General features: G+C 46.3%; 1 protein-coding gene and 1 long non-coding RNA gene across 2 annotated transcripts; one reads left to right on the top strand and one right to left on the bottom strand.

Annotated features, from left to right (window-relative positions):
* Positions 1-3,656: 3,656 nt before the first annotated feature.
* Positions 3,657-12,890, top strand: LOC112924737 (uncharacterized). The gene is made up of 3 exons (XR_003235954.2): positions 3,657-3,795; positions 4,180-4,308; positions 12,591-12,890. It is a non-coding gene; the product is annotated as an uncharacterized lncRNA (long non-coding RNA).
* Positions 12,891-16,158: 3,268 nt separating this feature from the next.
* Positions 16,159-17,185, bottom strand: LOC140594923 (large ribosomal subunit protein mL48). The gene has a single exon (XM_072732052.1). The coding sequence runs from the start codon at positions 17,085-17,087 to the stop codon at positions 16,449-16,451; it is 639 nt and encodes a 212-aa protein (XP_072588153.1). The 5' UTR covers positions 17,088-17,185; the 3' UTR covers positions 16,159-16,448.
* Positions 17,186-17,826: the final 641 nt, after the last annotated feature.

Here is a 17,826-nt window from a genome sequence, read left to right as displayed (position 1 = left end):
AGAGGCAGAGACACAGGCAGAGGGAGAAGCAGGCTCCATGCACCGGGAGCCCGATGTGGGATTCGATCCCGGGTCTCCAGGATCGCGCCCTGGGCCAAAGGCAGGCGCCAAACCGCTGCGCCACCCAGGGATCCCCTGAGCCTTGCTTATATCCTTACGTTCTTTTTACTTTCTTTCTTTTTTTTTAAGATTGTATTTATTTATTCATGAGAGACATAGGCAGAGGGAGAAGCAGGGAGCCCAATGTGGGACTCCATCCCAGGACCATGACCTGAGCCGAAGGGAGACACTCAACCACTGAGCCACCCAGGTGCCCCTCTTCTTATGTTCTTGAGTCACTTCGGCTAGGCCACCAACAATTATCGAGGCCCTCTTTCTGTTTCCTGCCAAGTGATTTACTGAGCCCTCACCTGCATGCAAGGAGACAGGCGAAGCAATTTTCCAATGCAATTTTCATATTCAGGAAATCGTAGTGGGATACAGGGTGTATATTCTGTCTGAGCTGACCATTCTGGGACCATCCATCAGGCTTCGCCCTTAACCTGGCACTGAGGGCAGGCCACATTCCGCAGGTTGCTGAGAGATTGCCCATCCCAGAGCTTTCATTCACCTGACCTATGGGTTCAGGGCCCGCTGTGCATCCCACTGTGTGGGGCGGGGGTGGCCGATGACAAGGACCAGGCCAGTGTGTGCATGCTACCCAACGTACCTGCAGGACAGGCTCACAGGGTCACACCAGGAAGCAGAGCGGTGGCCACTTAGCTCTGTGCCCAGGGGTTCTCAGAGAGCTGCTCAGCTGAAGCCTGAAAGGTCACTGCGCTTAAGGAAAGAGCTTGGTCTTCCATGTACAAAAGGTTTCAGAGGAGCAGAGGTTTCCATGCGGGCCTTGGACTCACCAGCCCCTCCCTACTCACATCCGTCCTGCATCCTGCTGCTGAAGAATCTTTCAGAAGTGGCATTTTACTGTGTCATAGGTTCCAATTCTCATGAGTTTGCCTCATCCTTCTGGTCAGGCTCCTGTGCCCAGTGCCGGCGGGGCACCCCCCAGTCCTTTGGTCCTCTTCAGCTGCCCCAGACAGGCCAGACACCCACTTAGGTCAGATGGCCTTGCTCATTCTTGTCTCTGAAGCCAAGCTGTTCCTTCCAGCCAGAAGCCCTTCCAAACCTTTTCTCACCAAACCTTTCCTGGCCTTCCATGCTTAACTCAGATTTCCCTTCTTTCTGACCACCCAGACTTTCCCTCCCTCCATGGTTGTCTGTCCCGTTGACTTGGCTTGCCCATCCATCCATCCATCCAACCATCTCAACAAGAATGAGTAGAGGTCTGCAGGTGGTGGTTGCTGTGCTGGGTGTTTGTCCTACACCAAGAACAAGAGGCTCCTGTTTTCTGTCTTTTTTTCTTTAAGATTTTATTTATTTATTCATGAGAAACACAGAGAGAGGCAGAGAGATAGGCAGAGGGAGAAGCAGGCTCCCCACAGGGAGCCCGATGCGGGACTCGATCTCAGGACCCCAGGGTCACACCCTGAGCCGAAGGCAGATGCTCAACTGCAGAGCCACCGGGCGTCTCAAGTCTCCTGTTTTCAAGATGATAAATCCCCACCAAGTAAACACCCCTCTACGTTTGTACAAAGGGGCCTGTAGGGGAAGATGTTCCTTTTATTTTTTTTATTTTTTTAAAATTTATTTATGATAGTCACAGAGAGAGAGAGAGAGGGGCAGAGACACAGGCAGAGGAAGAAGCAGGCTCCATGCACAGAGGAAGAAGCAGGCTCCATGCACCGGGAGCCCGACGTGGGATTTGATCCCGGGTCTCCAGGATCGCGCCCTGGGCCAAAGGCAGGCACCAAACCGCTGCGCCACCCAGGGATCCTGGGGAAGATGTTCCATATGGGCCATAAGAAAATGTCACAGGGCAATGGGAGTATGGCCTCCTGGGAAGGACATTCCTCATGCAGCAAAACCAGAGTTGCAGTGAGCCAGGGAGAGAGAATTTTATGAGCATTCCCAGCTACAACTATAAAACTCTTGGAAGAAAATGCAGGGGAAAACTTGGCAATGATTTCTAGTCATTAGGAAAATGCAATGAGGTATCACCTCGCCTCCACTAGGAAACTCACAAGAGGCCCACGAGATAACAGGTGCTGGCAGGATGCGGAGAAGGGGGGACCCTCGTGCCTGCCTGTGGGGATGGAACATGGTGCAGCTGCTGGGGGAAACAGCACGGCAGTTCCCCAACAAATTAAAAATAGAATTCTCATATGATCCAGCAATTCCACTTTTCAGTCTAAACCCCAGAGAATTGCCAGTAGGATCCTGAAGAGGTATTTGCACAGCAGCACTCGCAGCAGCATTATTGCTAATAGCCAGAGTGGAAGCAACCCCATGTCCATCGATGGGGGAATCTATATGCAAAGCACTGTACTTACATACATGGAATGTCACTCAGCTTTAAAGAGGAAGGACATCCTGATACCTGTGACAACACGGGTGGACACTGGGGACGCTGTGCTGAGTGATGTAAGCCGGTCACAAAAAAGACAATTATTGTATGACTCCACATGTATGAGGTACCCCACGTGGTTAAGGTCACAGGAGCAGAATGTTGACTGGGGGTGCCAGGGGCCAGGAGGAGGGGGGGATGGGGAATTGACGTTTAAGGGGGACATAGTTTCAGTTTGGCGAGATGAAGAGTTCTGGGGGCACCTGGGGGGCTCAGTTGGGGAAGTATATGGCTTTGGCTCGGGTCATGATCTCAGGGTCCCAACATCGAGCCCCCACATCAGACTCCCTGCTTAGTGGGGAACCTGCTTCTCCCCCTCCCTCTGCCGCTCCTGCCTGTGCTCCTATTCTCTCTCTCTATGTCAAATAAACAAATAAAATCTTAAAAAAAAAAAAAAAAGATGAAGCATTCTGGAGACAGACGGCCGTGATGGGTGCCCCACAGCACAAATATGTTTAACACTGTTGAACCTGCACACTTCAACATGGTTAAGATTTTAAAAAAAGGATGTTTACAGTGATAGATTTCATGTTCTATGTATTTTAACCACAATTTTAAAATGTTGAAAAACAATAAGAAATACGTTGACAGGGGCGCCTGGGTTGCTCAGTCGGTGAAGCCTCTGCCTTTAGCTCAGGTCATGGTCCTGGGGTCCTGGGATTGAGTCTTGTATCAGGCTCCTGCTCCTCAGGGAGCCTGCTTCTCCCCCTGCTTGTGCTCTCTCTTTCTCTCTCTCTCAACTAAATCAATAAAATCTTAAAAAAAAAAGAGAAAGAAATGTTAACATAAATCACATATAGTGGGGGGACTGGGGAGGGGAAAGGAGCATCACTAGAAGGCAGATGGAGGCCTCGTGGTGGGAAGGGCCTGGCTGAGCATGAGAGGGGAAAGCGTGTCCCCAGACTGTGTCCTCCACAGTTTGAAGTTTGTCCTGCGGACAGAGGGAAGCCATTAAAAAAGCCTCAAGCCAGCGAGGGAGGAGACTCTATCTGCCAAAGATCCTGCGGGACAGCCTCTTAGGGGCTCTGCAGCTGGCTGGGGGGGCGGTGGGGGAGGCGGTGGGAATGGAGGTGCGGCTGCCCGGCCACACCCCTTGGAGAGGGTCCCAGAGAAGAGCTTTGGCGGCTGAGCATGTGGGGGATGTAGGTGCCGAGCATCCGGACAGGGACCTCGGGGAGGAAGGCATTTGAGACCAGAGCTCTACCCTGACCCTGCCAGGTTGGAGTGCCTTGGGAGGTCCCAGCAGGGAAGTCGCACCGACACCTGGTGGCGGGCCTGGAGCCAGGCTGAAGGTATAAGCCGCAGTTTCAACCAGGGCTGTGGGAGAAGAGGAGGGAGGGAGGGGAGAGGCAGAGTCGGGCTGAGGGCTGAGCCCCAAGATGCTCAGGAAGGAAGCCTGGAAGGGGGGCAGCCTGCGGAGGAGGCAGGGAGGCGGGGAAGCAGGGCCAGCGAGATTTCACCGGGAGGCTGGGGCAGCTTGGGGAGGTAATAGGGGAGCGGCAGCTGCCCCCCCCCCCCCCGGGGGACAAGGTGACGTGGGAGGGGCAGGCAGGCACTGGGGGAGGTGGTGGCTGAAGAGGGCCCATGGCACCAGTGGGAGGGTGCTATTTTAGTAGATTCGATTGTTTTTTTGTTAAATATTAAAAATCTTCCCCTTTCTGTTTTACTTGCAAAAGGAATGCATGCTCCCAGGAAGGAGAATTTGCAGGTGGTGGAGACCCTAGGATCTTTCATTAGTAAAGAAGTCAGTGGTGCAGAAGGCTGGCCCTCCGAGGGGACCCCAGCCAGAGTTTCCCAGTGTCCAAGTATGGGTTTTGTCTCTTTTGATTGTTTTTTCTTAAGATTTTATTTATTTATTTATTTGAAAGAGAGAGGGGGAGAGGATGAGAGTGGGGAGAGGCAGAGGGAGAAGCAGGTTCCCTGTGGGGAGCCCGATGCGGAACTCGATCCCAGGATCCTGGGATCACGCCCTGAGCTGAAGGCAGACACTCAACCGCTGAGCCCCCCAGGCACCCTCCAACATGGGACTTGAACTCACAACTCAACCTGGGTGCCCTGCCTGCTTTGTGTGAGGGGGGCCCCATAAATCTGCTTCCAGCATCCCAGAAGCTAATGTAGGAAGAGAGGTTCCATCATTAACCATTCCAACAGTCCCTGAGATTAACAACCAACCAACTGTTCAGGAAAAGTTTTCCTGCTCTTGGTATGAGGGTCATGGATGAATTTCTCCTGAAATCCCCCTAAACCCCGGATAGCTCAGCGGTTTAGTGCCACCTTCGGCCCAGGGTGTGATCCTGGAGACCCAGGATCCACTCCCGTGTCAGGCTCCCTGCATGGAGCCTGCTTCTCCCTCTGCCTGTGTTTCTGCCTCTCTCTGTCTGTCTGTCATGAATAAATAAATAATATATTTTTTTTAATTTGAAATCCCCTTAAAAGAGTGGGGTAGAGAATGACTTCCTCACCAGGCTTTGAGAACAAGAGTCATGGGGCATTTCTCAGAAAGACCCTTCTTCCGTGCAGGCTGCAGCCTCACAGAAGAGTCCTGCAGCCCGCATGGAAGAAGGGTCTTTCTGAGCTCCCTGCTTCTGCAGCTTCCTCCAGGCCATGTCCTAGGAGAGCCAGGGTAATCAGAGGCCGAGCAAGGAGTCCTGCCTCCCTGACCTCATTTCTCTGACAGAGCCTGGAGCCTGACAAAGCCTGTGAGGTGGTGACAGGGACACCAGGAAGGCCCCGTGGTTGGTGGAGCAGACTCTGCTTCCCATAGACACAAGGAAGGAGTTGGTTCAAGGACTTTGGGGAAAGCTGAAAGCATGACAAAGACTCAGTCCTGGGCAGAAGGGCCCCTGCCCCAAGTCTCCCAGAGACTAAGGCTAGGGTGACCAACCATACAGATTGCCTGGGACCGAGGTGTTTCATGGGACCCTGGACTTTCAATGCCAGGGAAACACAAATGAGCTGGTCACCCTTGAAAGGGGCTCCTTCAGATAAAACCAACACTGCACAGAAAACCTCTTTCTAAAGGGATCCAGGGAGCCCTGTAATGGGAGCAGCAGGTACAGGCACTCAAATTTTACAGTGGCTGCAGGGACAGGGAGCAAATAAGTTGCTGAATAGGTATCCAAGTAGGCAGAGGGGGTTTGGAGATCCAGTTACAAAGCCCTATCTAGGGGCACCTGGTTGGCTTAGTCAGTGAAGCATCCGCCTTTGGCTCAGGTCATGATCCCAGGGTCCTGGGGTCCAGCCCCACATTGAACCCCACATTGAGCTCTGCTTGATGGCGGCCTGCTTCTCCTTCTTCCTCTGCCTGCTGCTCCCTCTGCTTATGCTGTCACTCTCCTCCCTCTGTCAAATAAATAAATAAAATCTTTTAAAAAACTCAAACACATGGGGTCCCTGGGTGGCGCAGCGGTTTGGCGCCTGCCTTTGGCCCAGGGCGCGATCCTGGAGACCCGGGATCGAATCCCACGTCGGGCTCCCGGTGCATGGAGCCTGCTTCTCCCCCTGCCTATGTCTCTGCCTCTCTCTCTCTCTCTCTCTGTGTGTGTGACTATCATAAAAAAAAAAAAAAAAAAAAAAAAAAAAAAAAAAAAAAAAAAAAAAAAAAACTAAACACAAAGGCCCTATCTAATTGGGTGCTGAGAGTCAGGGAATGATCAGGGAAGGCATTACTGAGGAAGGTAAGTCTGATTTGGCACATGAAGGATTAGTTACAATTAGAAAGGTATAAACCCTTTAAATTGCTGGTCAACCAATTTTTTAGAAAGTAATATATATATATATATTTTTTTTAATTTTTTTAATTTTTATTTATTTATGATAGTCACAGAGAGAGAGAGAGAGAGAGAGGCAGAGATACAGGCAGAGGGAGAAGCAGGCTCCATGCACCGGGAGCCTGACGTGGGATTCGATCCCGGGTCTCTAGGATCGCGCCCTGGGCCAAAGGCAGGCGCCAAACGGCTGCGCCACCCAGGGATCCCTTTTTTTTTTTTTTAAGTAATCCTGGGGCACCTGGGTGGCTCAGAGGTTGAGCATCTGCCTTTGGCTCAGGACATGATCCCGGATCATGCCCCACATTGGGCTTCCTGCAAGGAGCCTGCTTCCTGCCTGTGTCTTTGCCTCTCCCTCTGTGTCTCTCATGAATAAATAAATAAATCTTAAAAAGAAAAAAGTAATCCCTATGCCCAACATGGGGCTCAAACTCACAATCCCGAGATCAAGAACCTAATACTGAAAAAAAAAAAAAAGAACCTAATACTGTACTGACTGAGCCAGCCAGGCACCCCTAACCAATTTTTGATACAAGGATACGGGTGCCAAGTCAGTCAAATGGAAAAGATAGTTTTTTTTTGTTTTTTTTTTTTTTGTTTTTTTTTTTTTAAGATAGTTTTTTTTAACAAATGGTCCTAAGACAAGTGGGCCACATGAAAGAATGAAGTTAAAAAAAAAAATTTAAAATTAAAAAAAAAGAAAGAATGAAGTTGGACCCTTATACCATATACAAATGTTAACTCAAAATTGATCACAGATGTAGATGTAAGAGCTAAAAAGTCATAGAAAAAAAGAGACCTAAGTTTTTGTGACCTTGGGGTAACCTTCTTTTTAAGATTTTATTTATTTATTTATTTATTTATTTATTTATTTATTTATTTATTTAAGAGAGATACAGAGAGAGAGAACATGAGAGCTGGGAGAGGCAGAGGAAGAAGCAGACTCCCAACTGAGCAAGGAACCCAATATGGGGCTTGATCCCGGAACTCTGAGATCATGACCTGAGCTGAACGCAGACGCTCAACCAACTGAGCTACCCAGGCACCCTGGCAGTGTTTTCTTATATATGATACCAAAGGCATAAATAATCAAAGAGGGGCACCTGGCTGGCTCAGTCAGAGGAGCATGTAACTCTTGATCTTGGGGTTGTAAGTTCATTCCGCAAGTTTGGTGTAGAAAGAAAGAAAGAAAGAAAGAAAGAAAGAAAGAAAGAAGAAGAAGATGAAGAAGAAGAAGAAGAAGAAGAAGAAGAAGAAGAAGAAGAAGAAGAAGAAGAAGAAGAAGAAAGGAAGGAAGGAAGGAAGGAAGGAAGGAAGGAAGGAAGGAAGGAGAAATCTAGATAAACTAGACTTTGTCAAAATTAAACACTTTTTTTGCTTCAAAGGACACCACACAAATAAAATAGAAAGACAACACGTGAAAGGGAGAAAATATTTGCAACTCATATATGATAAGGGACCTTATACAAATATCCAAAGAACTCTTACAACCAAAAAAAATAAAAAGATAATCCAATTTTTAAATGGGCAAAATATTTTTTTTATTTTTTGGGGGGGCAAAATATTTTTTAAAAGATTTTATTTATTTATTCATGAGAGACACACAGACAGAGAGAGAGAGAGGCAGAGACACAGGCAGAGGGAGAAGCAGGCTCCATGCAGTCAATCCTGAGACTTGATCCCAAGACTTGATCCTGAGACTCCAGGATCAGGCCCTGGACTGAAGGTGGCGCTAAACCGCTGAGCCACCCAGGGATCCCCTAAAATAGGCAAAATATTTAAATACATATTTCTCTAAAGAAGGCATAAAAATGGGGGCACCTGGGTGGCTTAGGCAGTTAGGTGTCTGCCTTCAGTTTGGGTCATGGTCCTGGGGCCCTGGGATGGAGCCCCGTGTCCGGCTCCCTGCTCAGTTGGGGAGCCTACTTCTCCCTCCTATTTTTACTCTCTCTTGCTCTCTCTCACTCTTTCTCTTTTTATTTACAAATACATAAAATCTTAAAAAAAAGAAGAAGAAGAAGAAGAAGAAGAAGAAGAAGAAGAAGAAGAAGAAGGCGGGATGCCTGGGTGGCTCAGCAGTGGAGCGTCTGCCTTCGGCCCAGGTTGTAATCCTGGAGTCCTGGGATTGAATCCTTCATCGGGTTCCCCACAGGGAACCTGCTTCTCTCTCTGCCTGTGTCTCTGCCTCTCTGTGTCTCTCAGGAATAAATAAATAAATAAATAAATAAATAAATAAATAAATAAATAAATAAATAATTTTTTAAAAAGAAGGCATAAAAATGGCCAATAAGCACAGTTCCTCAAAATGTTAAACACAGACCAAGTGATTCTAGTCCCTGGTGTATATCCAAGGAAATTGAAAACAGAGTTACACAAAAATGTGCACGTGAATGTTCATAGCAGCATTATTCATAACGGACGAAAAGTAGAAACAACCCAAATGTCTACCAACTGATGAATAAATACACAAATGTGTTGTAGCCATACAATGGATTGTTTGAGCGTAAAAGGAAATGAAACCCTGAACTGTGCTACAACACGGATATAAACCTTGAGAACATTGTGCTAAGTGAGAGAACCAGACACAAAAGGCCTCATATCCTGATTCCATTTATACGATGCGTCTAGAACAGGCCAGTCCATAGAGACAGGGTGTGGTAGTGGTGGTTGCCTCTGGTTGGGAGAAGGGGGAACAGGGAGCAATGGCCAACAAAGTTTCTTTTTGGTGTGATGAAAATGTTCCGAAATTGGCTAGTGGTGGTGATGGTAGCACAACTTTGTGAATATCCTGAAAACCACCAATTTTTACTCTCTAAAAGGGTGAATTTTATGGTATATGAATTGCATCTCAGTAAAGCAGACATCATTCAAAAAGAGTGAGAGAGGGCCACCTGGGTGGCTCAGTCGGTTAAATGTCCGATTTAGCTTCTGCTCAGGTCATGATCTCGGGATTATGAGATCAAGCGCCGCATCAGGCTCCGCACACAGTACGGAGTCTACTTAAGAGTCTCTCTTCCTCTGCTCCTCTTCTCTCTCTCTCTAAAATAAATAAATAAATCTTTAAAAATAATAATTAAAAAACAAAGAGTGTGAGAGACTTCTGATTTCTGGCCCAGGACGTAAGGAGCTTGGAAGTTGTCACTCCAGCCTACCGAGGAGAAAGCTGAACAAAGTAAACATTAACAGTTCTTAGATTCATCAGAGAACTGAGGTCACAGTGTGAGCTGCTCCCCCCGCCAAACTGGACAGATGGACAGGCAGATACAAAAGAAATAGAACTTGGCAGAGCAGAAACCCATGAACAGAAACCTCCACGAGAGCTGTGTTCAGCTTCGGAGAAAGCCGAATGGTACTTGAGGAACTGCTGAAGGCTCAGTGTAGATAAGCTCAGTGTAGAGAAGCCTGAGATTTAGAGACACTGGGCCCAGGCGGGGTGGGGGGAGCACTGGTGTGTGTGTGTGTGTGTGTGTGTGTGTGTGTGTGTGTGTGTGTTGGGGGGCATTCTTGGTGAGATTTTTGTTTTTAAGATTTTATTTTTAGTGGTACCTGGGTGGCTCAGTCTGTTGGGCAACTGCTTTCTGCTGCGGTCGTGATCCCTTGGTCCTGGGAGTGAATCCTGAGTCGGGCTCTCTGCTCAGTGCAGTCTGCTTCTCCCTCTGCCCCTCCCCCTGCTTGTGAAGTCATATTCTCTCTCTCTCAAATAAATAAATAAACAAATAAATAAATAAAATATTTTTAAAAAAGGATTTTTTTTAAAAAATCTATTTTTTTTTTAAATTTTTATTTACTTATGATAGTCACAGAGAGAGAGAGAGAGAGGCAGAGACACAGGCAGAAGCAGGCTCCATGCACCGGGAGCCCGACGTGGGATTCGATCCCGGGTCTCCAGGATTGCACCCTGGGCCAAAGGCAGGCGCCAAACCGCTGCGCCACCCAGGGATCCCTAAAAAAAGGATTTTAAAGTAATCTCTACACCCAATATGAGGCTCGAACTCACAACCCTTAGATCAAGACTTATGTGTTCCACTGATGGAGCCAGTTAAATGCCAGCCCTGCTCTTGGTGAGGTGGGGTTTTTTTTGTTTTTTTGTTTTTTTGTTTTTTTTTTAACTCTAGGAGTCCTACCAAGTTCTTCCAGTAAAGATGGAAGAAAATCCCCTTCTGCTTCAGGCAGAGGGATTGAAAAGGAGCCATTCTGGAAATCATCCAGAGCATTCCTTTGTTTTTTTTTTTTTTTTTTTTTTTTTGATTTTATTTATTTATGAGAGACACACAGAAAGACAGGCAGAGGGAGAAGCAGGCTCCATGTAGGGAGCCAGACGTGGGATCCTAGGTCTCCAGGATCAAGCCCTGGGCCGAAGGCAGCCACTAAACCGCTGAGCCACCCAGGCTGTTCCATCCAGAGCTTTCTGTCCTTCCTGACAAAGCCCGCCCTCCAGGGAAACTAGGGAGCCTAACCAATTGAAGTGTAATCAGGACCTGATCCACCTGGGAGAAGGCAAATACACTACTCCAGCCCCTCAGGCAGGCCCGTCCCTCCAAGGGGGAGAAAAAAAATTGAGAAGCTTCACCTGAAACTAAAGTGTGGAAGGCTCTGTGTCCAGTAGATGGGATGGGTCTAGCCTGTGACTCTTGAGCTCTGAGTTGTGAGTTCAAGCCCCACCTTGGGCACGGAGATTACTTAAAAACTCATAAGCTCAAGACAAAATGAACTCTGGTTAGAATCAATAAATGAGAGGCGTCTGGGGGGCTCAGGGGTTGAGCATCTGCCTTCAGTTCAGGGCGTGATCCCGGGGTCCTGGGATCCAGTCCTTCATCGGAGTCCCCACAGAGAGCCTGCTTCTCCCTCTGCCTGTGTCTCTGCCTCTCTCTGCGTGTCTCTCATGAATAAATTGATAAAATCTTTAAAAAAAAAAATCAGGGGTCGCCTGGATTGGCTCAGAGGTTCAGCGCCTGCCTTTGGCCCAGGGCGTTATCCTGGAGTCCTGGGGTGGAGGTCTGCCTCAGGGTCTCTGCATGGAGCCTGCTTCTCCCTCTTCCTGTGTCTCTGCCTCTCTCTCTCTCTCTCTCTCTCTCTCTCTCTCCCTCTCATGAATGAATGAATAAATAAATAAATAAATAAATAAATCTTTTTAAAAAATCAATAAATGAGAAGTTTACGGCCCAGGGACTCAGGCTTCCTAGAGACAGTGGGGCCACAGCACCCCTGCCCCCACACCCCCAGCCACATGGGGAGGCCTATTTATAGCAGTCCCCATCACCCAGCGCATGATGCCTGGCTCCCAGACAAAACTTTACAAGCCATACTAAAAGTCACAACTCGGTCCAAAGAGACAGAGCAAGCATCAGAACCAGACTCACACAGGGCAGCTGTGAACATTTAAAACCATGGCGGGCCCTCAGGACTTGACTCTTTTTCTGCTTCCAATAAGGATCCGTGTCTGAGTTTGCCATTTTGGAAATTTGGAGACAAAACAGACAAGATCACATTTTTGGTGCCTTCAGTGGGAGCCCAACAGGGCCCAGGCTGGCAGGGAGGGTGCCCCCCGCCTCCCACCCCGGGGTCACCCCCCTCTGCTTCTCAAGTTCCAAATGTGGTCTCCTGCATAGAACTTTCCAGCACAGGAGGCATTCAGAGTTGCTGTGAGTCTTGCGTTCTGTCCCCTGTGATGCGACTCACGGTCATGAAGGAATATGACCAGACTTCCTTTCCAGGACAGAGAATAAAAGTGGCAGAGGTCAAGGATACTTGCCTCATTCCAGATCTTGAGGATGTTTCTCCATCTGTTTTCTTTTTTTTCTTTTTAAATATTTTATTTTTAAGTAACCTCTACACCCAGTGTGGGGCTTGAACTCATGACCCTGATACCAAGAGTCACTTGCCCCACTTACTGAGCCAGGCCAGGTGCCCCTACATTCTGAATGCGTCATCTTAATGCTTCACCAGGGATGGTGATGTTTCCGAATATTTCTGGTAGATTCTCTCTATCATGTTAAGGAAGTATACTTTTATTCTAGTTGATAAGACTGTTTTGTAAGTTTTTCTAAAAAGTCATGAATAGATATTGACATTCATCAGATTTCCTTACTGAATTTATCGGTATGACCATTTGGTTTTCTCATTTTAATATTTAGTTCTTAATTAATTATGTTTCTAGAATTTATTTTTTGACATTAGGTGTGGTGCACAAAACTGGATTACTCATGACATGTTATTGTTCCATGCATGACTGTATTTTGTGTTCTTTTTCTGTTTCTTACTCTATTTTTTAATATTTTTATTTCATTACTATTTAAAGATTTTATTTCTTTATTTGACAGAGAGAGAGAGAGAGAGAGAGAGAGAGAGCATGCCGGGGGAACAACAGAGGCAGAGGGAGAAGCAGATTCCCCGCTGAGCAGGAAGCCTGATGCAGGGCTCGATCCCAGGACCCCGGAGACCACAATCCAAGATGAAGGCAGATGCTTCACCAACTGAGGCCCCTGGGTACCCCAGAACTTGTTCACCTTATAACTGAAGGTTAGCACCTGTTGACCAACATCCCCCATTGCCCGTATCCCCCAGACCCTGGCAGCCACCATTCTATTCTGTATTTCAATGAATTTGACTTTTTAAAGATTCCTCATGAGTGACATTTTTGACTTTTGGTCTCTGGCTTGTTTCTCTTAGCGGAGTGTCCTCCTGGTTCACCCATGTTGTTGCAAATGGCAGAATTTCCTTCTTTTGTAAGGCTGAAGAACACCCCATTGTACATGTACACCACATTTTCTTTATCTGTTCATCCATCAATGGAACATTTGGGTTGTTTCCATGTCTTGGCTATTGTGACTAATGTTGCAATAAATATGGGGGTGCAGATATCTTTCTGAGCTAGTGACTTCATTTCTCTTGGGTACACACCCAGGATTGGGAAGCCTGGATCATACGGTAGTTTGACTTTTAATCTTTTGAGGAAACTCTCTAGTGTTTTCCATCGTTGTTGTACCAACTTACATCCTCACCAAATATGCAGTTTCCCTTTTCTCCACATTGTTGCCATCACTTATTATCTTTTGACTTTTTGATAATAGCCATCCTAATAGATGTGAAATGATGCCTCATTGTAGTTTTGGTTAGCATTTCCCTCATGATCAGTGATGCTGAGCATCTTTTTTTTTTTAAGATTTTATTTATTTATTCACGAGAGACACAGGCTGAGGGAGAAGCAGACTCCCTGCTGAGCAGGGAGCCCAATGCGGGACTCGATCCCAGGACCCCAGGATAACGACCTGAGCCAAAGGCAGACTCTCAACCACTGAGCCAGCCAGGCACCCCCTCTTCAGTGCCTTTAATCTTTATTTTTTTTTCTTCCAGCAGTGTGCTAGAACTTCACTGGATTCTAGACTCCTGGACTCCCGTTAAAGATACTTTCATCCCTGGTTGGTTTTCAAAATCAATGTTCTGCAGGAAGATGACATAGAAAACCCCTCTCCTGCCAACTTGCTGACATCACTTGGAATGACTGTCTTTTACTTTTATCACATATATGGGTGGTGCCACAATATTGCCTCATATTAATTCTTTTTGTTTTTTTTTAAGATTTTATTTATTTATTCATGAGAGATACAGAGAGAGAGAAGCAGAGACCCAGGCAGAGGGAGAAGCAGGCTCCATGCAGGGAGCCTGATGCGGGACTCCATCCTGGGACTCCAGGATCAAGTGCTGGGCTGAAGGCAGGTGCCAAACCACTGAGCCACCCAGGGATCCCCTATTGCCTCATTTTAAATATTAGCTTTACAAAAAATAGGATCATGTTATCTTCTGAAATTTTTTTCATTTAATATTATATTGCCAAGATTCGCTAGATTTGACTACATTGTTGTAGTTCAAACAACTGTATAATATTCAATTTTGTGAATATGCCACATTTATATATTCGTTCTCCTACCTGTAGACATTTGAGTTGTGTCCATGTTTTTCTTTTCCAAACACTGTTTCCACGAACATGTTTTTTATACATGCCTGCTGGTGCCCAGATGAAAGTTTCTCTGAGCGTATAGCTAGACTTGGAATGCTGGGTCCTGGGGTATATATAATGTCCAACTTTGATTTGAATTCCCTAGTTACAAAGAAAGTTGGGGTTTCTGGGTGGCTCAGTTGGTTGAGAGTCTCCCTTCAGCTTGGGTCATGATCCAGGGTCTGGGAATTGAGTCCCACATCCGATTCCCCACTCCATGGGGAGTCTACTCCTTCCTCTCCCTCTGCCCCTACCCCATGCTCATATTCTCTCTCAAATAAATAAAGTCTTAAAAAAAAAAAGAAAGAAAGTTGAACATCTCCTCATTGTTGCTTGTCTCTGAAGTTCCTATTATGTGTTTTGCCTATTTTTCTATCAGATGATTTGTTCTTTCCTTATTTGTTTTTAGAAGTTCTTAATACATTCTTTGTCAGTTGTATGTGTTCCAAACCTCTTTTCCCAGTTTCACAACTTATTTTTTTTCACTTTCTCCATAGTGTCTTTTGATGAACAAATGTTCTTAGTTTTAATATTTTTGGAAGTGATCTCTATACCCAAAGTGGGACTCAAACCCACAACACTGAGATCAAGAGTCGTACACTCTACTGACTGAGCCAGCCAGGTGCCTCTTAAGTTTAATTTTTTCAAATGTATTTATTCTTTTACAGTCAGCAATTTTGTGTGTCTCATTTAGTGAATTTTTCCCTTGGGACTCCTGGGTGGCTCAGTGGTTGAGTGCCTGCCTTCGGCTCAGGTCGTGATCCTGGGGTCCTGGGATCGAGTCCTGCATCGGGCTCCCCACAGGGAGCCTGCTTCTGCCTCTGCCTGTGTCTGTGCCTCTCTCTGTGTCTCTCATGAATAAATAAATAAAATCTTTTAAAAACAAAAAATAAGATTAAATAAATTTTGATCTTTGATTGGGCAAGTCCCCCTTTTTTGCTCCTCCATTCACAAGTATCTCTGCTATTCTTGGCTGTTTGCTTTTCACCATAAATTTGAGAATTAGTATGTCATGGTCCACGCTAAAACACCTAATTACAGACACAGAAAGCAAATTAGTGGTTGTCAGTGGTTGGGAGGAAGGAGAATAGGAGGGACTGCTAATGGAGGGAATAGGGTTTTCTTTTGAGGAAGATTTCTCCACGCAGCATTCAATGCCAGGAGAAGATGATAATGGTTAATTTTTGTGTCAATTTGACTACCCATAGTGCCCAGACTAATCACGATTTCTGAATGTGTCTGTGAGGGCGGTTCTGGATGGGGTGAGTATCTGTATCTGTGAATTGAGTAAAGCAGATGGCCTACCCCAGTATATGCGGGCATCATCCAATCCATCTGAGGCCCAAACAGAACAAAAGGCTGAGGAAGGAGAAATCCACCCCTCTTTTTCCTGCCTTGCTTGTGTGAGCTCATCAACTCTCTCATCTGCTCTGGCCCTCAGACTGGGGTCAACACCCTCAGCTCCCTTTGTTCTCAAGCCTTCAGACTTGAGCTAAACTATACCACTGGCTTCCTTGGGTCTCTAGTTTATAGATGGCAGATTATGGGAGTTCTCAGCCTCCATAATCTATGAGGCAATTCCTGACAGTAAATCTCCTTTGGTTGTGTTCAGTTTCTCTGGATTACCCATACTAATACAGAAATCAAGCAACGTCTACAAAATTCTTTTTTTTTAAATTTTATATATTTATTTAAGAGAGACAGCAAGCATGAGCTGGGGGAGGGGGGCAGTGGGCAGAGGGAGAAGGAGAAGCAGGCTCCCCATTGAGCAGGGATCCTGAGATCACAACCTGAGCCAAAGGCCAATGTTTAACAGATTGATCCACTCAGGCACCCCTGTCTATAAAATTCTAAGGGAAAGAAACATCCAGTCAAGATGTGCTTCCATTTTATTTATTTATTTATTTATTTATTTATTTATTTATTTATTTTTATTTATTTATTTTTTTCCCATCAGCTACAGATTTTTATTAGATGAAGGATGTCTTCAGTTAGCTCAAAGGAAAGTGGTGACAATTGGCAAGCACTCCTCCATACAAGAAAGGAAGCATTCTTGGCTAATGGGGATGGGTAGTTATGATATCTAAAGGTCAGTGTCTTCTGCTTAACTTTGACCACCCAGGAAGATCTTCCCCTTGGCACTCAACATCACCAGTCCTGACATGAAAGGGTCTGCAATGAGCTAGTTCAACTTGGCCAACAGTTCTTCCAGTTCTGGCCGAGCTTTGAATCTTCCCTTGAAGTCTTCTTCAGTGTGCTCCTTCACTGACAATCTGACTCCTTCAGGAAGATTGCTTTGGATTATTTCCAAGAAAATCTCTGCAAATGTAGCACTCAGACCACTGATCTGAACCACTCGTTCATGAGTGGTAAGAACTGAGTCCAGGAGCATTTTGTTACCTTGGTCCTGCAGCCGCAACACTTCCATGGTTTTGGTGGGCATTGCATAACTTTCCTCAACTTTAATGGATAGATGGTTGCAGAGGTGGTGAACATATTGGGCATAACTCTCTGCTAGGGCCATGTCGTATGCAGTCAGGTGAATGTTTAAAACTCCATATTCATAATCTGTCCCCAAATTAATGGGTCTCACTTCTACTTTTCCCTTCTTCTTCTTGGGCTCCTGTGCTTTAACTAGGTGCTTGTATCTTCCAATGCCATGGGTAGGCTTTGACTTGTAGTGCCGACTGGTATTCAGCAGAATGCCACCTGCAGAACAGATGGGATTTTCTCCTGAAGTCCTGAGCCTTAAGAGAAAAAAGGCTTGCTTAAAAATGGTATCGGTCCTCAGACACAGCATCTTTCCCAGAGCTCCGTTCATCCTTTGTTGCTGCCGCCGGGAACCGTTTAAGTTGAAGACCCGCCCAAGCTGCAGCGATCCCCCTGGCGTCTGAAAACACTAACGGAACGCCTCCTGTGCTTCCATTTTAAATGCTACAGGAGGGGCGCCTGGGTGGCTTAGTCCATTGGGCATCTGCCTTCAGCTCAGGTCATGATCCCAGGGGCCAGTGATCAAGCCTTGCATCAGCATCATTGGGCTCCCTGTTCAGTGGGGAGTCTGCTTCTCCCTCTGCCCCTCCCCCTGCTTGTGCTCCCTCCCCCCCAAATCAATCAATCAATCAATCAATCAATCAATCAATAATTAAAACCTTAAAAAAATGCTACAGGAATATATTCTCAAAATTTAGAAATACAACAAAGCACTGATGAACTCTTTCTGAAAAATGTACCAGGGATCCCTATGGCTCAGCAGTTTGGTGCCTGCCTTCAGCCCAGCACGTGATCCTGGAGTCCCGGGATCAAGTCCCGTGTCAGGGTCCCTGCATGGAGCCTGCTTCTCCCTCTGCCTGTGTCTCTGCCTCTCTCTCTCTATGTCTATCATGAACAAATATATAAAATCTTTGGAAAAAAAAAAAAGAAAAATGTACCAGACAGATCAAGAAAAATGATGACAGTAGAGAAGCAGAAGTAAGAAGATAGATGAGCCATTTAAATACAATAATTAGGGGCACCCGGCTCAGTCTGAAGGACAGTGTGGGACTCTTGAAATCAAGGTCATG

Source organism: Vulpes vulpes, chromosome 12, assembly GCF_048418805.1.
Source record: "Vulpes vulpes isolate BD-2025 chromosome 12, VulVul3, whole genome shotgun sequence".
NCBI lineage: Eukaryota > Metazoa > Chordata > Mammalia > Carnivora > Canidae > Vulpes > Vulpes vulpes.
The sequence above is the reverse complement of the archived record's forward strand: the minus strand, read 5'-3'. Positions and strand labels throughout refer to the sequence as shown.